The sequence below is a fragment of the Colletes gigas genome, unplaced genomic scaffold (genome assembly GCF_013123115.1).
Source record: "Colletes gigas isolate AHSC1104 unplaced genomic scaffold, ASM1312311v1 Colletes_gigas_Sc00015, whole genome shotgun sequence".
NCBI classification, from domain to species: Eukaryota; Metazoa; Arthropoda; class Insecta; order Hymenoptera; family Colletidae; genus Colletes; species Colletes gigas.
The window spans coordinates 6,502,526-6,524,212 of record NW_025106644.1 but is presented as its reverse complement, the minus strand read 5'-3'; the positions used below and the strand labels follow the sequence as shown (position 1 = coordinate 6,524,212).

The following is a 21,687-nucleotide window of genomic DNA, read 5'->3' as shown; positions in this document are numbered from 1 at the left end:
TTCTATTCTATAAGAAGAACCATAACCGTCATATGTATATGCTACCACTACAGACAGACACTGATCTATGCTGCCTACGGGTCTATTTCGACCCTCCTCTATGGGTCTTTTTTGACCCTGTTCTGCGGGTCTGTTTTGACCCTCCTCTATGGGTCTGTTTTGACCCTGTTCTAACTTTGATTTTAATGAACCACTGTAGGCTTGCACTACTTCTAGTCGGGAAAATCGGGAAAAATGCAAGAATAGCAATTTGTTGGTGGAGGCTTCGTTAAGAAATTATTAACGTTTAAAGTTCCGCCCGCACTGAATTTTTTTCCTCGAAATGGCTAAGATTTCGGGGGCATGTCTATTCACCAAATATGATTGTAATTGCCCCCCGTATTCGAAAATAATTTTTTTTGAACGATTTGAAATTTTTTAATTTTGTTGAAAAATGAGGCAGCCCCCCCTGTCGATTTTTTATAGAAATTCGTTTTTCATTTTTAACAAATTTGTTTGAGGCCCTACGGAAATTTTGTCTAATACTTTTCTGTAGGTACCTATGAGCTCTACTTCAGAAAAAAGTTTCATTCAAATATATTCACTATTGTAGGAGTTATGGCGGTTTGAAAATTGGACCATTTTTATGGGGTTTTTGTCACTTTACGGTGTCAAGGATCAACTTTTCGAATATTTTTGCGATTTCTACGTATTCTTGATTAAAATACGCGTCGTTTGCATTTTTGAAAATTAAAATCCTTCGATCCGTTCAGAAGTTATGACATTGTAAAGATCCGCATGAAATTTTCGGACAACATTTCTGCCCATAAATTACATTTTCGATTAGGAATTTTTTTCTCGAAAATGGTTAGGATTTCGAGGGTATATCTATTCACAAAAATGATTGTAATTGGCCCCGCAATCGAAAATAATTTTTTCCTGGAGGATTTGAAATTTTTTAATTTAATTTAATTTTTTAATAACTTTTTAACGTTGTATTTTTCCCGATGTTGTCCTCTAGAAGTAGTGCAAGCCTACAAGTGCTTCATTATTATATATTTAGCTATATTTTTGTCGATCATCAATTATACGAACGGCACCCGACTGCGTACGTGATATGCGAACAAGTTATTCGAAATCCTAAAACGATATTCTATAGATGAGTGTGGTTAGCATGAACTAGGATCTTTTCTTACGAAAAAATACTGAATATTTTCATATTTGTGTATAAATTTCATGTTGATATCTTGAATAGTTTTTTAGTTATCACACACGCAGAAAAATTGCGCGTGGTACATTTCTCATTTCTTTCAATATTTCGACTATTTTAAAGGTAGAAAGGCCCCTTAAATTCATACTGTATCTGTATTTATTTCTGTATTCATTGATCTTACGCACATGGCCTTTTAGCATTTCATTTATTTATTACATTTATTATACGATTTGCCATACTATTATGCCATACTTTTCACGATTCTTTTATTCTTTTCTTTTAAATTTACGATCACTCTTATTTCACTGTCTGTCACGCGGCATTATTCGAATTATATTATGAAAAAAAAAAATTAAATTTTAATTTCAAGTACTTTGAGAACGACTGATATTTCAAGGTCAGGCGAAATATCGCACGAGCTACGCCCCCTCCCCCCACCGAGCCGGTTTAACACCGGACCTTCGATCTCTGTAGCCCTCTCCGGATCAATTCTAACACCCGGAGCCTGGACTCCAGAGATCGAAGGTTGCGTTGCTACACCGGGGACCCTATCTATCCCGCGACCTATACGCCCCTATCCGCGACCTAACCGCGACGAAACCCCCCCAACGTAAGCTCGACCTAACCCCCGCGGCAATACCCCCACGACCTAACCGACGCCCGTAGCCCGACGCCCGGATAGAAAGTCGTTCGCCGAGTGTATATATACTAACGGAGGCTCGCTCGAACACTTGTGAGAGCGCGACCCATCTGGTGGCCCTCTGGTGGCGAGCATGGGAGGTGAGGTGACGCCACATATATCTACTAGTTAAATCGGCTCATAACTTCCGATACATATGCATGTATCGCTACTTTACTACAATACTGATATGACTATGATAATAAAAAACAAAAAAAAGGTGCAACTTGCGAATTTCAACGTTTAAAGATCTCATTTTTTCCTCACTTGTCTCTCGATTTCAGCAAATAAATGATAGGTCGATTACATAACAACTACTTTTCCCAGATGAGGATACACTTTAAACAAAGGACAAATGTATATTCTAATTTATGAAAAACCACATTATTTCATTACTTTTCTAATAACTCAACCATACGTTCTTACTGCAACTTTACAAGTTTATTTAGCTTCGATAACTTCCTAACGAATAAGTTCAGGGCATAAGTATGTTGGTACTTTTATGTACAACATAAGAAACTACATCCTGTGCAGTCAAAAAAAAAGTACGTTTCCATTTAAAGAAAAGGTACAGTTACATTTTCAACGGTAACTTTTGTGTAGCCATTCGATTACAATAATTCATTTTGGACAACCTACATAAATCTGTTCTCGTAATATATTATTTTATAATGGAATCTCTTTACTTTCCATTTCTAAACATTTTCTTCCATACTGCTTCATGTCGATGAAACATTGTCATTTCTTTTGATTCTTAATTTCAATCGAATTATTTAAAAAGTGTATTATTTAATATTCTTCGGTAATACGTACCGATCATTCTTCTTCACCTTCCAGTTGATAATGATAGCGGCGTAAAGCAGCTAAACGTAATCTTTCAGTCTCCAAAGCTTCTTCCCATTCCAAAACATCAACTTGTGCCTCCATCTGTAAATCGTTCAAAATATTCACTCTTTCTAATACTTAACAACTTTAACGCTTATTTTCTTTATCATCGTTATCCAAATAGTGTATAACGAGTAGTAACTACAATTACCATTCTCTTCCACAAGATGGCCACAGTTTTTAGCAATTGCAACAACACTTCCAGTTGCTTGTGTTACGTCTCTCGATGCCTCTGAGAGTGCAGCCAAGTCTATTTCTATTTGCTTTTACTCTGCTTCTCTACACGCGTAAACAAATTTTACGGTTTAATAACAAACAAAAACCGAAATAAATCCTCTACACTTACAATAAAAGATTACCACCAAATGCAACCGCCTTCGCTGCTGATATCAGCCCTTCGGACCATTGATGGTTACGTTTCTAGAATTCGGTTCCAGAGGCTGTGCCCTACGATTCAAAATCTCTTTCCATATTTAATATTCATAAATTAAATATTAACGGTCAAAATAAGCGACGTACCTTTCCTTCTTCCATTAATTCTGTACATGAATCTAACATTTTTCCGTTCACTTCTAATTTTAACCCGGAATCACCAGCGCGAGATTTCTCCACCATGTCCTGATCATAAAATATGTCATAACCATGGATAAAAACAATTTATATATTACACTAAAATGTAATATGCGATTACCTGTATTCGATTACCAGCTTCTTCTATTGCTTTATCCATACTTAACAATTCTGCCTCTACCAAACTTCCAACTCCCAACTGTTTACATTCGTCGGTCGATTCTACAACACGATAAAATTCAAAATAATATCTATGACTTTCTTCATTTTTTTTCTTCTACATTTTTTAACTTTCGTAACTTACTATCGCCCGATGCAATATCAATAGATGTGTTTCATGTAGATTTTCCATGTATTGAATAAAGACCCAAAACATATGCAACGTGTATTGCACTTTTAATGAGTATTGAGGAGTACAAGTTAGGTCTGACATCGCTGGATTATCGATACCGTTTAATGAATATTCGATAATATCTTCTGCTTCGGAGATGCAATTTACTGAAATAAAAATACACCTTTCTATCAGAGATATCAACATAAACCATTCACCATTTTATTATCGAATAAATTTAAATACTTACGCAATAATTCATACAACATGGTATCGGCATGCATATTCGTTTCATTACGGCACCGTTCACCTTCAACTTCCAATTTCCCCATCTTTAAATCTCATTCTTCTTTCTCGGCTAATAAATCATGTAGATCGCCTTCTAAAGCCGTTTTTTTACAAGTTAGAAAATCATTTTTGCCAATCAACGCCTAAAATATTACACTTTTACCGGAACGAAATAAAAATAGATAAGAAATCAGGAAATAGTTATTTAGTCTCGGGTCTATTTTGACCCTGTTCTAAGGGTCTATTTTGACCCCGCTCTGTGGGTCCATTTTGACCCTGTTCTACGGGTCTGTTTTGACCCTGTTCTGCGGGTCTATTCTATTCTACGGGTCTGTTTTGACCCTGTCCTGCGGGTCTGTTTGGACCCTTTTCTGCGAGTCTATTCTATTCTACGGGTCTGTTTTGACCCCTTTCTACGGGTCTCTTTTGACCCTGTTCTGCGGGTCTGTTTTGACCCTTTTCTACGGGTCTCTTTTGACCCTGTTCTGCGGGGCTATTCTATTCTACGGGTCTCTTTTGACCCTGTTCTGCGGGCCTATTCTATTCTACGGGTCTGTTTTGACCTTTTTCTACGGGTCTCTTTTGACCCTGTTCTGCGGGTCTATTCTATTCTACGGGTCTGTTCTGACCCTTTACAACGGGTCTCTTTTGACCCTGTTCTGCGGGTCTATTCTATTCTACGGGTCTGTTTTGACCCTTTACAACGGGTCTATTTCGACCCTGCTCTGCGGGTCTGCTTGGACCCTGTTCTACGGGTCTGCTTTGTGACCCTGTTCTGCGGGTCTGTTTTGACCCTGTTCTGCGGGTTTGCTTCGACCCTGTTCTGCGGGTCTGCTTTGACCCTGTTCTACGGGTCTGCTTTGACCCCTTACTACGGGTCTATTTTGACCCTTTTCTACGGGTCTGTTTTGACCCTTTTCTGCGGGTCTGTTTTGACCCTGTTCTGCGGGTCTATTTTGACCCTAAAGCCGTTTTTTTACAAGTTATAAAATCATTTTTGCCAATCAACGCCTAAAATATTACACTTTCACCGGAACGAAATAAAAATAAAATATAACCGTAAATCTAGTAAAAGAAAGGTATTAACCAAATTTTCACCTCTCGTGGTATTTACTTCTTCTTTTATATCGTCCAAATCCTCTTGTCCTTCGATAGCTTTTCGAGCTTCCTGTTCAGTTATATCTTCACCTTCTATTAACTCGTCCAGTCGGCGTTCCGCTAAAAACGGTTCGACGTTCCGATTTTTCTTCTGACATTTTTAATAACACAATTTGTTTGTCCACTTCGGCTTTCTGTTACATACGAGGATACACGTAACGAGCATGAATATTTTCTTATGATATTAAAAACTATGAAAATTACAATATTCCTACCTTCCTGATTAAACTGATATGTTCTTTCTCTTCATTTTGCATATACATCTTTCAATTTCTGAAATCTCTCTTCCAAAACAAAATAAATACTTTTCTACAAAAACATAACAGAGAAGTTATATTAGATTGCGATATAAATGTACACGTATGTATGCACCAACCTTCGCTTTCATCAACTTTCGCCATCGTGTCTGCTTTTTGTTTAAGAGAGTCCTGATTTACCTGTTTTTCTTGTTCAATTTCATTGCCCTAAAAAATAAAAACAACTTGTTACATAGACTGTTTTTGTAAACCATAATGTTAATGATTAATTAAAACGTTTTTACGTTAATAAGCAAACCCGATTCAAGTTGCATGACACGACTCTGAAGCTCTTCCGTGATTCGTTGATGATCCATCGGTAGACGATGCGATTCTTGTCTCTGGTGACTATTTTCTTGCTGTAAATGATCGATGGGACTTTCTCTAAAATACATATGTTCGGAACAATTAATAATCTTCTATCGCGTAAGAGTAATAAGCGATCATTTTTCTAATTAGTATTAACATTTTCTATTCGCACTTTATTTAAGTTTACCTTTCCGCTAAAGATTCTTCTGGTGGCGATACCACCCTCGGCGTCGCGTACGTTCGTAACTCGGATTGTATCAAAAAGTTTGGTGGATTCTTCGATAAACATTATACATCGGGTAAATCGATAAAGAAATTTAACAGCTTTTATGAGCATTTTATGGTAGAAACCATTCCTTCGAATCACTAAATTCTGTTTAAAAATAAATTTAATTCGAAAAATCTTACCTCGGGTAACGCAGGCGTCGTTATAACATGCTTAAAATACTGTCTTTGTTTTACGGTGTTGTACAACTTCTTCGGTTCATAGAATTGTTTCGAAAATCGGTCACGATGGCCGGCTAAAGTGTCCGCTGGTAGTGTGTTATCAAGTTTCAACAGAATTTTCACACAATAATCGTATAACTGCGACGCGTCTGGAACGCACGGAATTAGTGGAGCCGGTCGACATTGTCCACTGACGGTCATACAATTTGACGGTGTATTCTTTAATGATGCGCTAACTGAAATCATTAACGTAACCGTGATACATAAATACATCAAAACAAAAAATAATCGATCGCTTGTCAGAGCGCGACTCCTCTGGTGGACTCCTCTGGTGGCGAGCATGGGAGGCGACGCCACAGGCCTAACTTCCCCGGGCCTAAATCCCCTAGCCTGAGGTGTTGGGTCTTTGGGGGGTTAGATTTTTGGGGGTTACAATTTGTAAAAAAACAAAAGCCACCGTTCTTTATCGAAAATTACTGACATATTATGAGATTAGTTTTCGATCTAAATTAATAGGGGCGCCGTCTAGGGTGCAAAGGGGTGAATTGTTTCTCGACAAACTTGGGCGTTTTGTGGTAGATGTCGTCTTGACACATGTATATAGATATACAGTGAACTGCGGGAGTAACTAGGGAGTTACTCATGCTCCCTACAATATTATAGGGATGCGTAGGGATAACGGGAATATCAGTACGACACGTGTTCCTTGTCTCAGAGCTTTATTCCGACTGTCGTGGAATGATACGCTAGAAACGATACGCGACGATACAATTTAATAAACTTACTTGACACAAGCAAATTACGCTGCTAACACTCGGCTATTACGATTTTACAATTACATACTTTCCAACGAATAAGAAAGTGTTATGAATGAACATTTCGATAAACTAAACGTAAAGAGTAATTACTAGTTCCTTAGTTTATTAGTTTCATAGTTTCTCAGTTTCTTAGTTTCTTAGACCCTTAGCTTCTTAGTTTCTTAGTTTCTTAGTTTCTTAGTTCTACATTTCAGCAAAATAACGTTCCGAAACGTAAGGGGAATTGTTAAGCAGTCGGTACTAGTTACTAAACTTAAACTTTACTCAATCGTTAAACAGTGTTCGCTGATTGTTTATATCATTGTATTTCTATGTAAAAATAAACCGGATGTGGTAATATACGATAGTTCGTACCATGAGAATTTTTAATAGTTACCAACGTTAACGAACCGCTGATCGCATGCGTGTGTTTCTAGCATTCGCAACATGTTTTCAAAGTATTTTTATTTAAATATATTCTTGTGTTTCTATATAATTAATGAAATGTTCACCATCGAGGAATTAATGAAATTTTAATTTTTCGAGATATGGAAATCGTTTCCCGACATTGATCCGGACGAGTTCCTGCGTGGGTTTCCTTCTGTTATCGGCAAATCGATAACAATAATATAATAGGACAATTATGGGTAGAATTAAAATTATGATCGTTCCATAATAATCGATCGATGAGATATCACGAGCACGATAACGTAAGTGTCGTGATTTCGAAAACTTTATTACATGCTCCACGTTCCAAACAGCTCGATCCATCGGTTTTACCAATTCGTCTTTTATGATGTCCGACATGGTCTTGATATTGTTATAGTATCTGCAAAAAGAACGTCCCTTGTTAAATACAAATACAAATACAAATATACTGTAATAGGACGTATAAACGGATTCGAATAAATTCAAAATATGCGGTATAATTTTTTTTCAACCATGATAGTAGTATGTCGTGAAAGGAAAGCATTTTCTCCGTACTTTACAACTCATAATTCCTTTTCAGTTCTATAGTTGGTTGCGATTCGTTCGGTACAACTTTCGCGCTTTCAAATGTCACATCGATAAAATACAGGTCGAGAGTTGGTATAAAAATAAAAGAAAAAAAAATGTTATCGATATTCGCGAAAGTCGCGCAACCAATTACATACTTACGTTTTATTTGTTATAATGTTGGTGATTGTCTGTCGGATGGACTCGTCGGTGACGGTATCGATGTTCAATGTGAGTCCGATGCCGGCGTCTACGATTTTACGCGCGTTGAAAAGTTGATCTCCGAAAAAGGGAATTGCGACTACCGGGACAGAATAGTGGACGGCTTCCTGCAACGACTGCAATCCACCCTGCATCACGTAGGCCATCAATTTCGGGTGTGCTGCGTATAAAAGTGTATGCTGGTATCGTGGATCGAGTCGGCCTTTACCTTTATGGGTTATCCGGCTTGGAATATTACTAGCGTTAAACACCACTTCCGGGAAGCGTATAAAAACAACAGTGGCAAGGAAATTTCGCGATCCCAGTGGTGGACGGTAAATTCCACAACTACATACGTAAGCCTCCGCGCGCGATCTCGCGTTACGTATCGTACCTTCGCCTTTAATACCTTCTCTGTAAGAGTGAGGGTGGATTGTCCCGGTAGGTGCTAGCGAGCAGTAAGCTGTCTGTCAACGTGTACGAAAGTTTGCGCCCGCTTGCATTTGCATCGGGTTCGAGCGTTACCGCGAACGATGCGAACTTGTTTGTCAGAATTTCCCGGGAGAATTTCACCGCCGCACCGCGCCGTGTCATGAGTTATCTTTTCGAATCGGTGTTTCTTAGGATCAACGAGACTAGTCGTTTCTTTCTTTCCGTTTTCCTCCTCGTTCACACATCTGGCCTTCCCCCGCACAACGAATCTACGCTTCGTAACAACGAATCAACGAAATCGAAAGTATACGGAAGCAGTACATATGTATGTATATTCAGCCGCGTTTAAGTTTAAAGTTTCTTTAGCTTTACCAAGAACCGCTTGTTGGGGTGCCCATTTCACGAATTTTATCTTCTCCGAACGAATGACCGTGTCTCCGGTGTATTTCCATAAAACTCTCTGCTCGAGTGAACTTAACGCGTTGCACAACGCCGTTAAAGGGCCGACTGGTAACTCGTGGGATTGTAGATTCGAGCCTAGAGATAGATAGATTGCACCGTTCACCGCGTTGTCTAGGAATTCCTGGATGTCCTGCGAATCAAAAAAAAACGAAACGTTGGATGTTTCGTAAACACCGTGACAGAACAAAGTAAGATGTATATGTAGATGTTAGGTATGCACGCTTTCACCACTTTCTTCGGAACGTTCTCACTGATACGATGATTACACGTGTGTCGTGTCAAGCAGAAGGTGCATTGTTCTATTAATTGCACCGCTCCATGGAGCTGGGTACGTTTGCGTACACGTGGATAACGATCACGTTTCGCGTTAATTCCACGTGATACTGAAGCACAATTGCGCCACGGGGACAGTTAAGACGCTTGAAAAAAGAACCCCGGTTCCGCGTATTTGCGCAGCCACGGTGCAGCCACGGTGCAGCCACGGTGCAGCCACGGTGCAGCCACGGTGCAGCACAGCGGCCAGCACGATGGCCGGCTGATAAGCGATCGTTGGAATTAACTAAAATGCCAGTTGTCGGCAGAAAAATGGATTCTTTTCGATTAGAAACGATACACGTATTATCAACGCGAGAACATTGAGGGAAACCGAAATGGAATGAATGAATTGCTGCGCGAGAAGCGTCAGAAAGATCGATCGGAATTTAGTTTCGCTTGCCGAACGAACCACAGTCCGAGGGTGAAATGCTTTTCGATAAATGTTTTTCTTCCGGAAAATGGTAGAATAAGTACAACGAGCGAGTGGCGGTAAACAGCGATAACCTTTACTTTTCCGTCACGATGCCGGCCCGTGGGTAAACTTTTCCCAATACATACATACATACCCGTTACCCAAGAGAGCGCGCGCTATGTACTTTCCCCCCGAGAAATCATTCTCTGTCCGCGACGGAAGCTTCTCTTACCTTTTCACCAAGTAAAACGTCGCGAAACGACTCTCTGTATGTTCTACGTACAATAATAACAGTAATCGTTCGCTGAATTTAACTGCTAGCAAACAAATATCGACTGTTGTTCTCGCCGAGACGAGGGAAAATCTAACGATATCGCGCGGTTTATTCGCCGATTTCGATCCATTACCTCGGGCAAGGGAACAAGATCCTCCGTGATCTGGAGACTGTGAACTTCTATCACGTTCGGTAGCAAAGGTTTCGGATATCCGAACACGTGATTGTTTCCCAATATCACCAAACTAAAGTTTTTATCCATGTCCCGGACCGAAACGTTTCTCATCCACTTGTTAACGATCTTTTGTGCTGCCGGCAAGTGCCAGTGCTCGTAGTATATTCTCGACCAGCTTGTGTACACGATATTCCAGATACGTTCGTTGATGGTCATTTTGTTCGTAAAAGGGTACGCCATGTCGGGATTTAACATTGGATCGTCGGGATTCCCTGAGAAACGAATAATTACCAATTACATATTACGAACGAAAGGTACTCGATCGGAACGTATTATTCCCGTCTATCCTTTTCTCGCGAAACACGGCTGCTTCTCGATTCTTCAGACTTTCTGCTTTACCGGCAATTTACCTAAATTTTCGGCTACACGGTAACGAGATTCACCCCCGAATGCAGAAAGTAAAAAGTAATCGTACATAGTACAGAATCCGCGTTTGCCAACAGTCGTTCTCCCTGTTTCGCGTTTTAGCTGCAGTACGCTTACCAACAGAATCCATAACGTAAGGCAGATTTCCAACGCTCAGAAATCCGATTAGAACGGGCGAATTATAATGCTTCACCAGACCGTAATAACACTGGTACCATAATTGTTCTATAATCACCGCGTCGAAGGTCTTGTTCCGTCTGGAAAAAACAACACCACCGTCCACGATCTAGATTAGTTTTATAGATCAAATTGTACGGAGATGGAATTATGTACTGTAATTTCTTTCGGTTGTGTGTTTTTTTTATTTCTTCGTCGCGAAAGGCAAACGTTGGGTTTCGTCTGGTGGGTAGACGAGGAGGAGGAGGAGGAGGAGGAGGAGGAGGAGGAAGAGAGGCGATGTCGGTAATTTCCTTTCCTTTAGTTTACGAAAGAAAATCGTGCTAGGCACGTTCTTGGACTGTTTTAACTTGGACTAGTTAGCGAGATTCCTTCTTTCTACTTTACGTTCCTCGCTATAGTGTACGCTCTTAAATAATACAATTAATATTTCTATTACGAAATCAAGTTTGCGATGGGGGTACTGAACAGTTGCTCCTCGCACAACTCGTTGCCTTCTCGCATGTTCTTGTGCAATAAAGTGAACGCTCCCATGTGTCTGCGGAAAATTGAAAATTTCGTTTCATCGCTTTCGATGTTCGGGTCGCGTAACGAACGATACTTTCCGCAAAAATGTCAAACGTACCTTAAACCGATGCAGTTCTTTCTTCGGTACGTAAACGACAAATCGACATCCTCGTAGTTCTGTATTGGCTTCTGAAAAATTATACGATAAATTTCCGATCGCGTATCTTCTATCTACATATGTAACTACATACCAGCCAGTACAATCAAAACGTCTACCTTTCGCTTCTTCAAAGGCTCGATCTTTGTGTTTGTTCGCGATTTACGTGCGCGGCCGAACTCTTGATTTCTCCACGAAGAAAAACAGGACCGTCGGGGTTACAAAGAGACGCATTTAACAAGGAGAAACGCTAGTGAGGGTAAATTGAAGCCGAACCAAGTTTGCGTAACTTTCAACTCGAGTTTGTAGACACAGAGGGGGGGCGAAAAATACGAATGAAAAAAACGAAAGGAAACGGAAACAGAGAAAAGTGCAAGTTGCACGAGACAAGAGAAGCGAGGGAGAAGTAGAAACAAACTGTCGACGAACGTGGCAAGAAGGCATAAAAGGAACGCGTGGTTGATACAGAAACGAGCGAAACGTCTATCCGAAATACTTTTCAAACTTTTCTCCACGGACGATAAATATTATTCAATTATTAAGCTATCCAGCGAGACGTAACAAGGAATCGCCGCTACAACGATTGCGATCGGAAAGGAAACGAGAAGAAATCACTTGCCTTTGACGGGATGGTTGATATCACGGTGACGTTGTGTCCACGTGCCGCTAACGCTTTCATCAATGCTTGAAAAGGTTGCTGGTGGCTGTAGCTGGCGCTGGGACAAATTCCAAGAATGTTGAATCCAACGATCACCGACAATCGACAATAAAGCAGAAACGCTACGAGGAATACTGTTCCGTCGCGCATCTTGCACAGGATATAACCAGGTACCGGTATTCGAAGGTACACTCGCGCTCGCTCCCTCTCTCTCTCTCTCTCTCTCTCTGTTGTGTCACGAGAAATAGTCTTTCAATTTTTTAAACGAGAATCGAGCGAGGTTGCTGGTATTACCGCCTTTTGTAGGAATCTTCAAAGAGAAGATCGCCGGCAATGGCATGGAGAGGAACAGAAATAGAGCGAGAGAGAGAGAGAGAGAGAGAGAGAGGACAGGCGAAAACGATCCGTGTGAAAAATTCAGAACATGCCGCGCGATCAGTCTGTTCAGGGGCCTCGGTAAATAAATGATCACGACTTGTATATCGGCCGCGTGCACCTCGTGCGGTTCGCGAACGGAATAATATAAGCTTGGACCGAACAGCGACATGGATTTTTATACCGTCTCGGGAAAATAAAGCCGCCATTCAAAGACTAAGCAGAATTTCATCGAATCTATTCCCTTATCTCTTTAACGCAAGGTGAAACGCACTCTTTGATAGCAAACTTCCTTCGTTTCGTAACGTTTCAGAGAACGCTTCGACCGAGCGTGTTGCGTAATAGGTGTGGTGTGTGTGTGTGTGTGTGTGTGTGTGTGTGAATCATGAGTGGTATGAGTGAGTAACGAATGCTTGGAATCGAATGATTGTTTATTGTTTATGGTGTGTCGATATCGATGGTGGCAATGTTGCGTGTGGCGTTCCATCGTTCCTCAAAAATAATTACCACTGCCAGTTATGTCCCGAGACGTTCGAAACAGTAGGTACGGAATCGTCGCGTCGTTACCGTTTCTGCGATAAAGTCGTTGAAACGATAAGAAAATTCATTTTCCAATTACCCTCTACTTGTTTCATCTTCGGAGGAAATTTTGGTCAAGAACAGATGTTCGGAGACGGGTAGGTTGCGACGCGTAAAGAGTCTCGGTGATACGGCAAATTCCAACGTCAGAATCAGACGCGTCTGATAAGGGTTGAAAGCAATTGTTGTCTGTCGAGGCTGTTAGTCTTGAAACTTGACAACGAACAGAAAACTAAAAGGATGACGGGGACTTTGGTTAATAAAGGCCTCGGTAAACGTACGAAACGTTTTTCGAGCTGGTTCCTTCCTTTCGAGACGGTCCTTAAAATATTTTTAAACATATTTCCGATCGCGCTATCGATTCGTTACCCGAGCCCGATATGTCGGATCGAAACGATTTACTACTTGCATACCAGTTTATATTATCGACCACGGTACAGATATTAATTTATCCGCCGGCGGTGAAGCGACGAATGACAACATGACGAAGAGGAAATCCGCGGGGCACGAACAAACAAACGATCGATCGATCGAACGAACGAACGAACGAACGAACGAACGAACGAACGAACGAACGAACGATCGAACGAACGAACGAACGAACGATCGAACGAACGATCGATGGATGGAATACCTGTCGGTCATGGTTTTAATTAATCTCTGAATAATTAAACTGGTATTGCTGGAGAGTGGAATACTACAACGCCTGGCATTGTAGAAAGGATTTCCAGGAAATCGTCGCGGGAGAGAACGCGATGGAACGTGGGTAAGATAACTGGTGCGGTCTCTCTTGTCGTACCGCAACACGAGCCAAGGTTTAATACAACGCCGTGGAGGAGAGATGGTGGTGAGCGAGAAATAGAGGCTTAGCGTCTGGAAAGAGAGCAGAGGGAAATGGCTTTGAGACGAAGCGAGGAAGTTCGGCTCGACAGCAAAATGCTGCGTGTGTCACTAAGTAAGTGTCTAGATTCGCTCGTCCTTCTCTACCTGCTAGAAAAGCCGGTAGACTGGCAGAGGATGTGTCAGTTTCAGCTGTGTATGTTTTGCGAGATATCCCCTTCTCGGTTTCTCTCTTCTCTTTTCGCCTCGTTTCACCGTCTCCTGCACCTTCTGCTCATTCTGCCTCTCTTTCGCCACCACCGCGCCACCACCGCCGCTTTGTCACCTATATTCCGTTTCTGCCGTACGATTGCGCGGCGCTCACTCGCGAATCTCTCCATCTGCTTTAATCCTGCCTCCCTCTGACCCTATCCCACCCTCCATCCTCCTCTCTCTTTCTCCCTTCCTCGCAGAACCAAGTTTTTGCGAGAGAGCTTGCGCGACCAAAATTTCAGATATCCGTGGCTAATTTTCAGAAACACGACGACCCATGTCACGGACGAAGAAACACGGAATCGAGCGAGCGAGCGAATCTGCTTGTCAAGAATTTCGTTGGACGCCGTAGATTAATGTCACGTGAATACATATTCATCGACGTGGTATGAAACAGTAGTTTTACGCGATAATAGATTACTAATGTATGACTAACTAAAAAGAAATAAACAAAGACGATCCTCGTCGTTCGGCAGTCAGTCGGCCAGTTGGGATCCAACGACACGCAGTTACTTTATTTGAAAACCCTTTAGACCATACATACAAGTATTTAATCGAGGTACGATAGGATTAACCAGCCCTCGTTCATTTCCCCTAATTATAATATATCGTGAAACGAATAAGAGACAGATCCGAGAATGCCGAGCTATGGAAAATAAAATTAACAGGATAAATCGTGCAATTCGGCACGTGGTGTTTTAGTTAGATACACGTGTAGTTTTCGTGAAACACCGTCTTACGCGAAACAGTGCTCCAAGCCTCGAAATAAGGAACGGTTCGAACCCAATACATATCCCCTTCCCTCTAGCCGTTTCTCAGCCAGAAAATTCAACGGGAAAGCGGACCCCCGATTAGGCTACTCCATTTTCTGGGTATGGCCCTCGTCTACAGTAACGGACTAAATCCTCCAGAGACTTTTATCGATCGGAAGAAAGCTACGGAAGGGAACGGACGAGACAGCAGCTTCGGTGTTAGTTGGTTCGACGAGTATTTGCCCAGATAAAAATTATTACCACCGACTCGTGCTACGTTTCGGCTATACGTTCTCCGCGCTATCTTACAACCTAGACGTACATTCTACATACCATCCAAGAATATATTCGATCCGAGAACTCGAGAAGAAGCCAACAATTAAGAGATTCTCTTCGCTTCTAAAATTATCGACCTAAGAAACAATTCATAAGGGAAAGAGGTGCGAAGGAACGTAAAATTTTCTAGCACGTTCGTTGAATCAACTTAATTAAACTCCTTGATCCATTTCTATGACGTCTTAATTCCGTCTCTCAACGAAGCTTCTGGTTGTTCGGGAAACTTCCGGACGTACTCGCGTGTCAGTTTTCGTATTAGAGTCCAACGGCGACGAATGAAGCCCGGGCGCGAGGATCGCGAAAAGCACTCGCTCGGAAAATGAAATATCGCTTTACGTGGAAACTAGATTACTCCGCGATCGATCTTCGAATTAGAGCACCGGGAATATTTGAAAGAGCATACGGTTGTCGTCGCATGCGCCAACTCTACGCCAAAATAGTTTCGAAAATCAAACGTTAAATAAACATTGGAATTTCAATAACAGAATAAACTTACTATTCAAACGAAATAAAATCAAACTGGAGATTATTTAACAACTAAATTCCTAAATAAACATACAACAGAGCATAAATTATAGTACATAGTTGGTGTAGCCATCGGATAGGGGATGAAATGCCCTTTAAAATGAGCCTTCGAACAAGCCGATAGCTTTCATTAGTTCCGGGGATGTAGCGATTTTTGTTTCAAGTCGACCGGACCGCGTGGCCAGTTACGGAACCGCGAGGTCGATCACCGTGCAAGCGCCTACCTCGATAAGTAAACAATATTTATTTAATGCCAGCGACAAACTATAAACCTGTTAATGTTAAATAATCGTTGGAAGGATGCGTGTCGTTGGCAAAAGCGCAGAAACCTATGATAAAAATAAATATTTTCCGAGTCGGTTAAACGCGTGGTGGTCGGTAATTTTGTTTAGGTATACGGTGGCTGGATTTTGTTTTTCCAATTATCGTTCACGCGTTCACCACGCTCGATGAAAATGCACTTTCCTCTGAAATTCACCGAGAGCGCTACCATCTATTATTCCATTTATTGTAATGATTTAGGGTGCGTCGTGTCTACATTAATATGATTGAAAGTCCTGTGTTTACGGGACGAGGGATTATGGTCGAATCGACTGCACGTTCACGCAGTCAATTCAGGTTAATGATTTCGGTATAACGCTTCGATGCGAATTCATCGCTAGCAGCATGCGTGATGTAACTCGGACTAATTTTCGCCGATAATATACTTACTAATGGAAATCCACCTTTATATTTTTCGACACTTTTACCGCGCAAATTGAAAATCATAAAGGATGGTATAACGATGCTTGTAGTAAGATAATTAAAAATTCTTCTAAATACATTCGACGTTCTTGTTCTAAATTGTTATTTAGAGAAATAGAGGAAAGGTGAAATGTCGACGCGTTAAGAGATAAGCATTTTCGCGCGACTATGCACATACATGTATGTATGTATGTATGTATGTATGTATGTTAGTTTTCACGTTCTAATGGAAATGACCGCATGTTGCTTCGGCGTCCAATTCGTCTACGTGTATTTACATTTTTTGATGTAGAAAAATGTAGGAGAAAGAGAGAACGCGACACGCATTGGCGTAGCTTGCCATCGAGCGAAAGATGCATCACAGAAACGAACACGAAATATGAAATTCTTCTTGTTACCGATACGTGTAAAATATCTTACAGGGATTCCGATTGTTTCTTGGTATCGTGATACTATCGGCAATTCTCTGTTACATGTGTCTCGATCAGCTGACGTTTATTGTTCATTGTTCATTCTTCCAGGCAGTAGGTCTATACGCTATTTATGGGCTATTTCCTAGATCAAGATTTAAGAAATGTCACGGTGAAACGCATTCCGAACGGACCCTACCAACAATCCTGCACGGGGAATTTTGTTAACATTACTATTTTCTACGCCACTGTCGCTCACCGGACAAAAGTACACGGGCTGCGTGAAATGTATGAGCAAGATCGTCGTGAAAGAAACATTTCACGCTGATTACACTCTGTCTCCGAGCACGGTGTACTGTTCGCCTGCCTACTCTTCTGATCTGCCAACAGTTGCTCTTTAGGAATATTAATCCGAACGTTATCCCTTTCTGTTCAGACTTTTTAATTGATCCCGCTGTCGAAATAGGTGTACAGTTTCGATCCAGGTTCCAAGACACGATCTATCTACGTACTTATCATCGGATACGTACGGACCAGCGGACCAGCGGACCAGCGGACCAGCGGACCAGCGGACCAGCGGACCAGCGGACCAGCCCTGGACTCTAGAAATTTTACCAACGAATCAAAAGTATTTCTAGCGGGCATTGCTCGTTAATCGATCTGGTTAAACATTAGTCGCGCTTACTATACGTACGCGTATATACAAGCGGAATTCACGAGAGACAGAGACGCTGGTATGCGTTTTTATCGCAGACCAGAAGAAAACTAACACGCGTATCAAGTCCGCGTAACAAGAAATGATTTCTTTGGCAACGATGTTGCCAAAAGATGAAAAAAGATACACGAATAAAAGATACGCGGGCGCGCGTCTTCGCTCGAGCGTGCACTACCATTGACAGTTGCATCTGCTAAGAGCGTCCGACGTTCCTTGAGGGATGACACTAAAGAGTTGGTCGGATGAAGAAAATAAGCCAGTGTCGGCGAGGGTTTTGTTCGCTTGCGGCCTACATTACCCCGAGTCTTATCTACGCGATGCTTTGTCGTCGCTTGAAAATATTTCCTGTAAATTTTACGTATGTAGTAGGTTTCTAATAGTTATTGCCACGAATCTCGTGTATCCTCCATGGTTTTCGATAATGATGTTTAGTCGATCCCGTGAGAGAAAGTAAGTAAGAAAGAAAGAAAGAAAGAAAGAAAGAAAGAAAGAAAGAAAGAAAGAAAGAAAGAAAGGAAGGAAGGAAGGAAGGAAGGAAAGAAAGATAGGGGGATCAGAGGGGCACGTGTCAGGATCAGGAGTGCGACTTAGCCGTGGATCGGGTTAAACGCGTAATTTCCGCAAACTCCGGTACGGCATCCCAAGGATCATCGAGTCGCATTTGTCCTTGAACGTGACGCGATCCGTGAATAAAGGAACCGTAGCTATTGGAGGAGTTGGCTTTAACGGTGCGGCGAAGCCAATGTGGCGCGAGGTTTCCGTGTAGGTACATCCGGCCAGGAATTTCCGCGAACTAGAAAGAGTATATCGGGATGCCCGGCGGGCACGACACGAGAACCTGCGCAAGATATTGCTACTCTGCGGCGGCTAGACTTTCTACAGCGGGGCATTCAGAGTCAAAGGCAATTGCCTGTTTATAGGCAGTATCCAATCTACATCCAAGGGTACAGGGGGCAGAGGACCAAACAGGGAGTGGCTGTGATCGGGAGGGAAAGGGTGGAGATAGGTTGCTACAGGTGCTTGAACAAACAAGATGTAAATTCACTGTGCCACGGACCACGGAGGAAGCAAGTAATTAGATGCGTTGTTGCGGGGTCCACCTTTGAACTCCTGCTTGGTATTAAGGGCACTGTTCCCTCTCCCCTCCCACCTTCTCTTCCCACGTTCCCGCCCTCGTCATTCCCTTCCCCTCTTTGGCCGACTGTGTTCCCTTCGCTCAAACGCGCGCAACACACGCACGGATCCGACCCCGTGCCTTTATACATTTGATACACGTTCCGAGGTTACGTTGTTTCCGCATGCTCGATCGCGCGACACGGACACCTAAGGATACACAAATTTCGATCGTAGTTAATAGACGATGGTGTGTATCGTCGTTGTTCTGGCTGAAAACAAGATACATACATAGATAAGTTGTTGCCGATCGGTCCGATTCGCTTAAATCGTTTAAATATTTCCACCAAGGTTCTCTTTCGATCGAACGCGTAGCGGAAGGGGATGGAAACCGTGGTAGGAAAAGGATTCCGTTGCTTCGACAACATCACCTACCGTCACTTTTTATTTTCCAGCCAAGTGTAAAATCTTTTCTTGACTCCTTATCGGTCGGGTCGGAACGGGTCGGAACGGGTCGGAACGGGTCGGAACGGGTCGGAACGGGTCGGAACGGGTCGGAACGGGTCGGGTCGGGCACGGCGAGAAGAAAAAACCAACCAAGTAGCAAGGTCGAAGGGTCTGTAAACTCGGCAAAGTAACAGCAAAGTCCCAGAGGGGTAACCTCCACTTTCAGTATTTACTATGTCCAAGGAAAAAGCAACGGCGTTGCGGAAGATCGTGGGGCCGCTCCTTTAGAACGCAGCCTTCCTTAACCTGTTCCTTCTCTATATTTTCTTGCGCTGTCCTTTGCCGACCCGACGGGAAAAGGGGGCAACTTGGCAATTCGAGCTCTGTCCGTGCTCCTGAATTAAATACCCCATGAGAGACATATGTTTACAAGACTATCCCACCTCGAGCGCGAGTTACATCTCGATTATGCTCTCCCTATTGTACTTACTTGGTTGGAGACTTTAATTGCATCTTTGAACCTTGTTCGCCTTTACGGTAGCTGGATCCGAACGTATGTAAGCGCTTTCGACACATCTTTCTTCCCGATCGATCCACACACTGTTATCTTTTCGTTATTTCATTATTTCTTCTTATTATAGAGAGAAACAAACTGAAAGTCCTCTAGGAAAAATCGTAAAAACTCGTAAACCGTACCCGTATTATATGTATTTCAAGCGAGTTTTCTATTATTTTTCTTCTCGGTTCGCACGTATCTCTAACAAATCGTGCACTGGGAAATTCGAAACGCGAAAAAGGCACGTTCCTCGTGCGATTTTCTTGAATGTCGTAACGAAGGTCCTTGAACATCCCCATGGAGGCCAGGCCAGGCCAAGCCAGGCCAGACCAGGCCAGGCCAGGCCAGGCATGAGATAAACGAGCATGGCAAAAGCGGCCGAGGAAATGCACGCAGCACAAAATACATACATACATACATACATACATACATACATACATACATACGTACGTATATCGAACTGTATCAAACAACGCGACGGTTAATATGTATCGGATTCCGTCAGAGGGAACAAACGCGAGGGTCGAACGTGTTTCTCGTTAAGTGAAGCAATTGCCCGTATCTATCTAGTATGTGCAACAACGTTACCAGCCACCGTGAATTTTCAATTTTCAAGATTGTCCAGCGCGTCCTGTTAAAAATCAACAATTTCAGATCAACGTAACGCGTTAGTTTCACCGTTCACCGTAAGTACCTACCTGTGCGACATTCTCTGCCACTCTCTATTTAATACTTGGTTGTTTGCGTTACAAACAAAAAAGGCCAACGAATTTCTCCTTTTCAAACAGTTTTCATTGATCATTTTCAACGAAAATGTGATTAAGAAGAGGAATATTTTAACAAAAAGGAAACAATATGCGTTTAAATTTTATGACGGTATCGAATTCGATTTTGTATTCGCCCGACGTCCTTTTCGCGAGCTCGTAAATTATCGTTGCGGAACGAAGAAATTGGCCCGTGACGGGCACTCTCGCTAATTTTTAGCCGTGGCTCGTGTCAATTTTACTTTACGCGACGCTGCACGCGATGCATCGATAAACTTGTAAATAATTAACGAACGCTGTTCCTTCCATCGTTAACATCCTGCCCGGTTATTGGCACTTGCTATTTTAGGCGATATTGCCGTGGATCACATCGATGCACAAAATTCGTTATACGTACGTTCGCGCACGTGTGCCGTCGTCGATGTTGTGGGATACACGGTGTCGCAAACTTTCTCGAAAATGCTTCCGAGTATCGTATTGAGTTCATTAAAATGCGTGTACAGTTCGAAAGTTTCCGTTTGCTCGCGTTTCGACGGCAACTTGTTTGTGTTCGACGCTGCAACGCATATTCGGCGTTGGGAATACGAGCGAAAATCGCTCCTATTACGCGTGCCCAGATTTACCGATTCACGATTATTATTATTATTATTATTATTATTACTATTCGTTGAAAGGATGTCCAAGGCGATATAGGCTTTCAAGTGACCTTGACAGTGGATAGACAATGGACAGTGTTCCCGCTATAACTGCTGCATGATTTAACGCAAGAGCAGCATAGGCGATCGAATAGGCGGATCGTATTGCAAGAGATAGGCACGCAGTTGCGTCACACAACACCTACAGTGTACGGTGTTTCAAACAACTAGGTTTCATTACGGAATAATAGGCAACGCACAGTGAAAATGTTCTGCTGGAGATCCATCTTGGTATTTCAAGTTGCTAAATGTTCGGTACGCGTAGGCGGTGGGATCAGCCGAAATTAGTCTCGAATTTTAGTAAGGATGTCAGGTTTCACCGTCGCACGCTGGCTGGCTGGCTGGCTGGCTGGCTGACTGACTGGCTGGCTGGCTGGTATTACACGCGAAAACTGGAGTGTATGGTCGTGCCACGACTCCGGGAGACGTGCGCTTTGAAT

General features: G+C 42.3%; 2 protein-coding genes and 1 long non-coding RNA gene across 3 annotated transcripts; all 3 read right to left on the bottom strand.

Annotated features, from left to right (window-relative positions):
- Positions 1-3,009: 3,009 nt before the first annotated feature.
- Positions 3,010-5,227, bottom strand: LOC122400051. The gene is made up of 7 exons (XR_006259330.1): positions 5,044-5,227; positions 3,908-4,039; positions 3,631-3,824; positions 3,448-3,548; positions 3,276-3,374; positions 3,103-3,203; positions 3,010-3,035 (listed from the first exon to the last, which is right to left on the bottom strand). It is a non-coding gene; the product is annotated as an uncharacterized LOC122400051 (long non-coding RNA).
- A 99-nt stretch (positions 5,228-5,326) lies between these two features.
- Positions 5,327-6,405, bottom strand: LOC122399903 (huntingtin-interacting protein 1-like). Its single transcript, XM_043400961.1, has 5 exons — positions 6,117-6,405; positions 5,896-5,984; positions 5,645-5,783; positions 5,480-5,567; positions 5,327-5,412 (listed from the first exon to the last, which is right to left on the bottom strand). The coding sequence occupies exons 1-5, from the start codon at positions 6,399-6,401 to the stop codon at positions 5,327-5,329; spliced, it is 687 nt and encodes a 228-aa protein (XP_043256896.1). The 5' UTR covers positions 6,402-6,405.
- Positions 6,406-7,474: 1,069 nt separating this feature from the next.
- On the bottom strand, positions 7,475-12,429 carry LOC122399902 (UDP-glucosyltransferase 2-like). Its single transcript, XM_043400960.1, has 8 exons — positions 12,106-12,429; positions 11,448-11,518; positions 11,262-11,360; positions 10,763-10,902; positions 10,178-10,491; positions 8,954-9,173; positions 8,111-8,330; positions 7,475-7,781 (listed from the first exon to the last, which is right to left on the bottom strand). The coding sequence occupies exons 1-8, from the start codon at positions 12,292-12,294 to the stop codon at positions 7,475-7,477; spliced, it is 1,560 nt and encodes a 519-aa protein (XP_043256895.1). The 5' UTR covers positions 12,295-12,429.
- Positions 12,430-21,687: the final 9,258 nt, after the last annotated feature.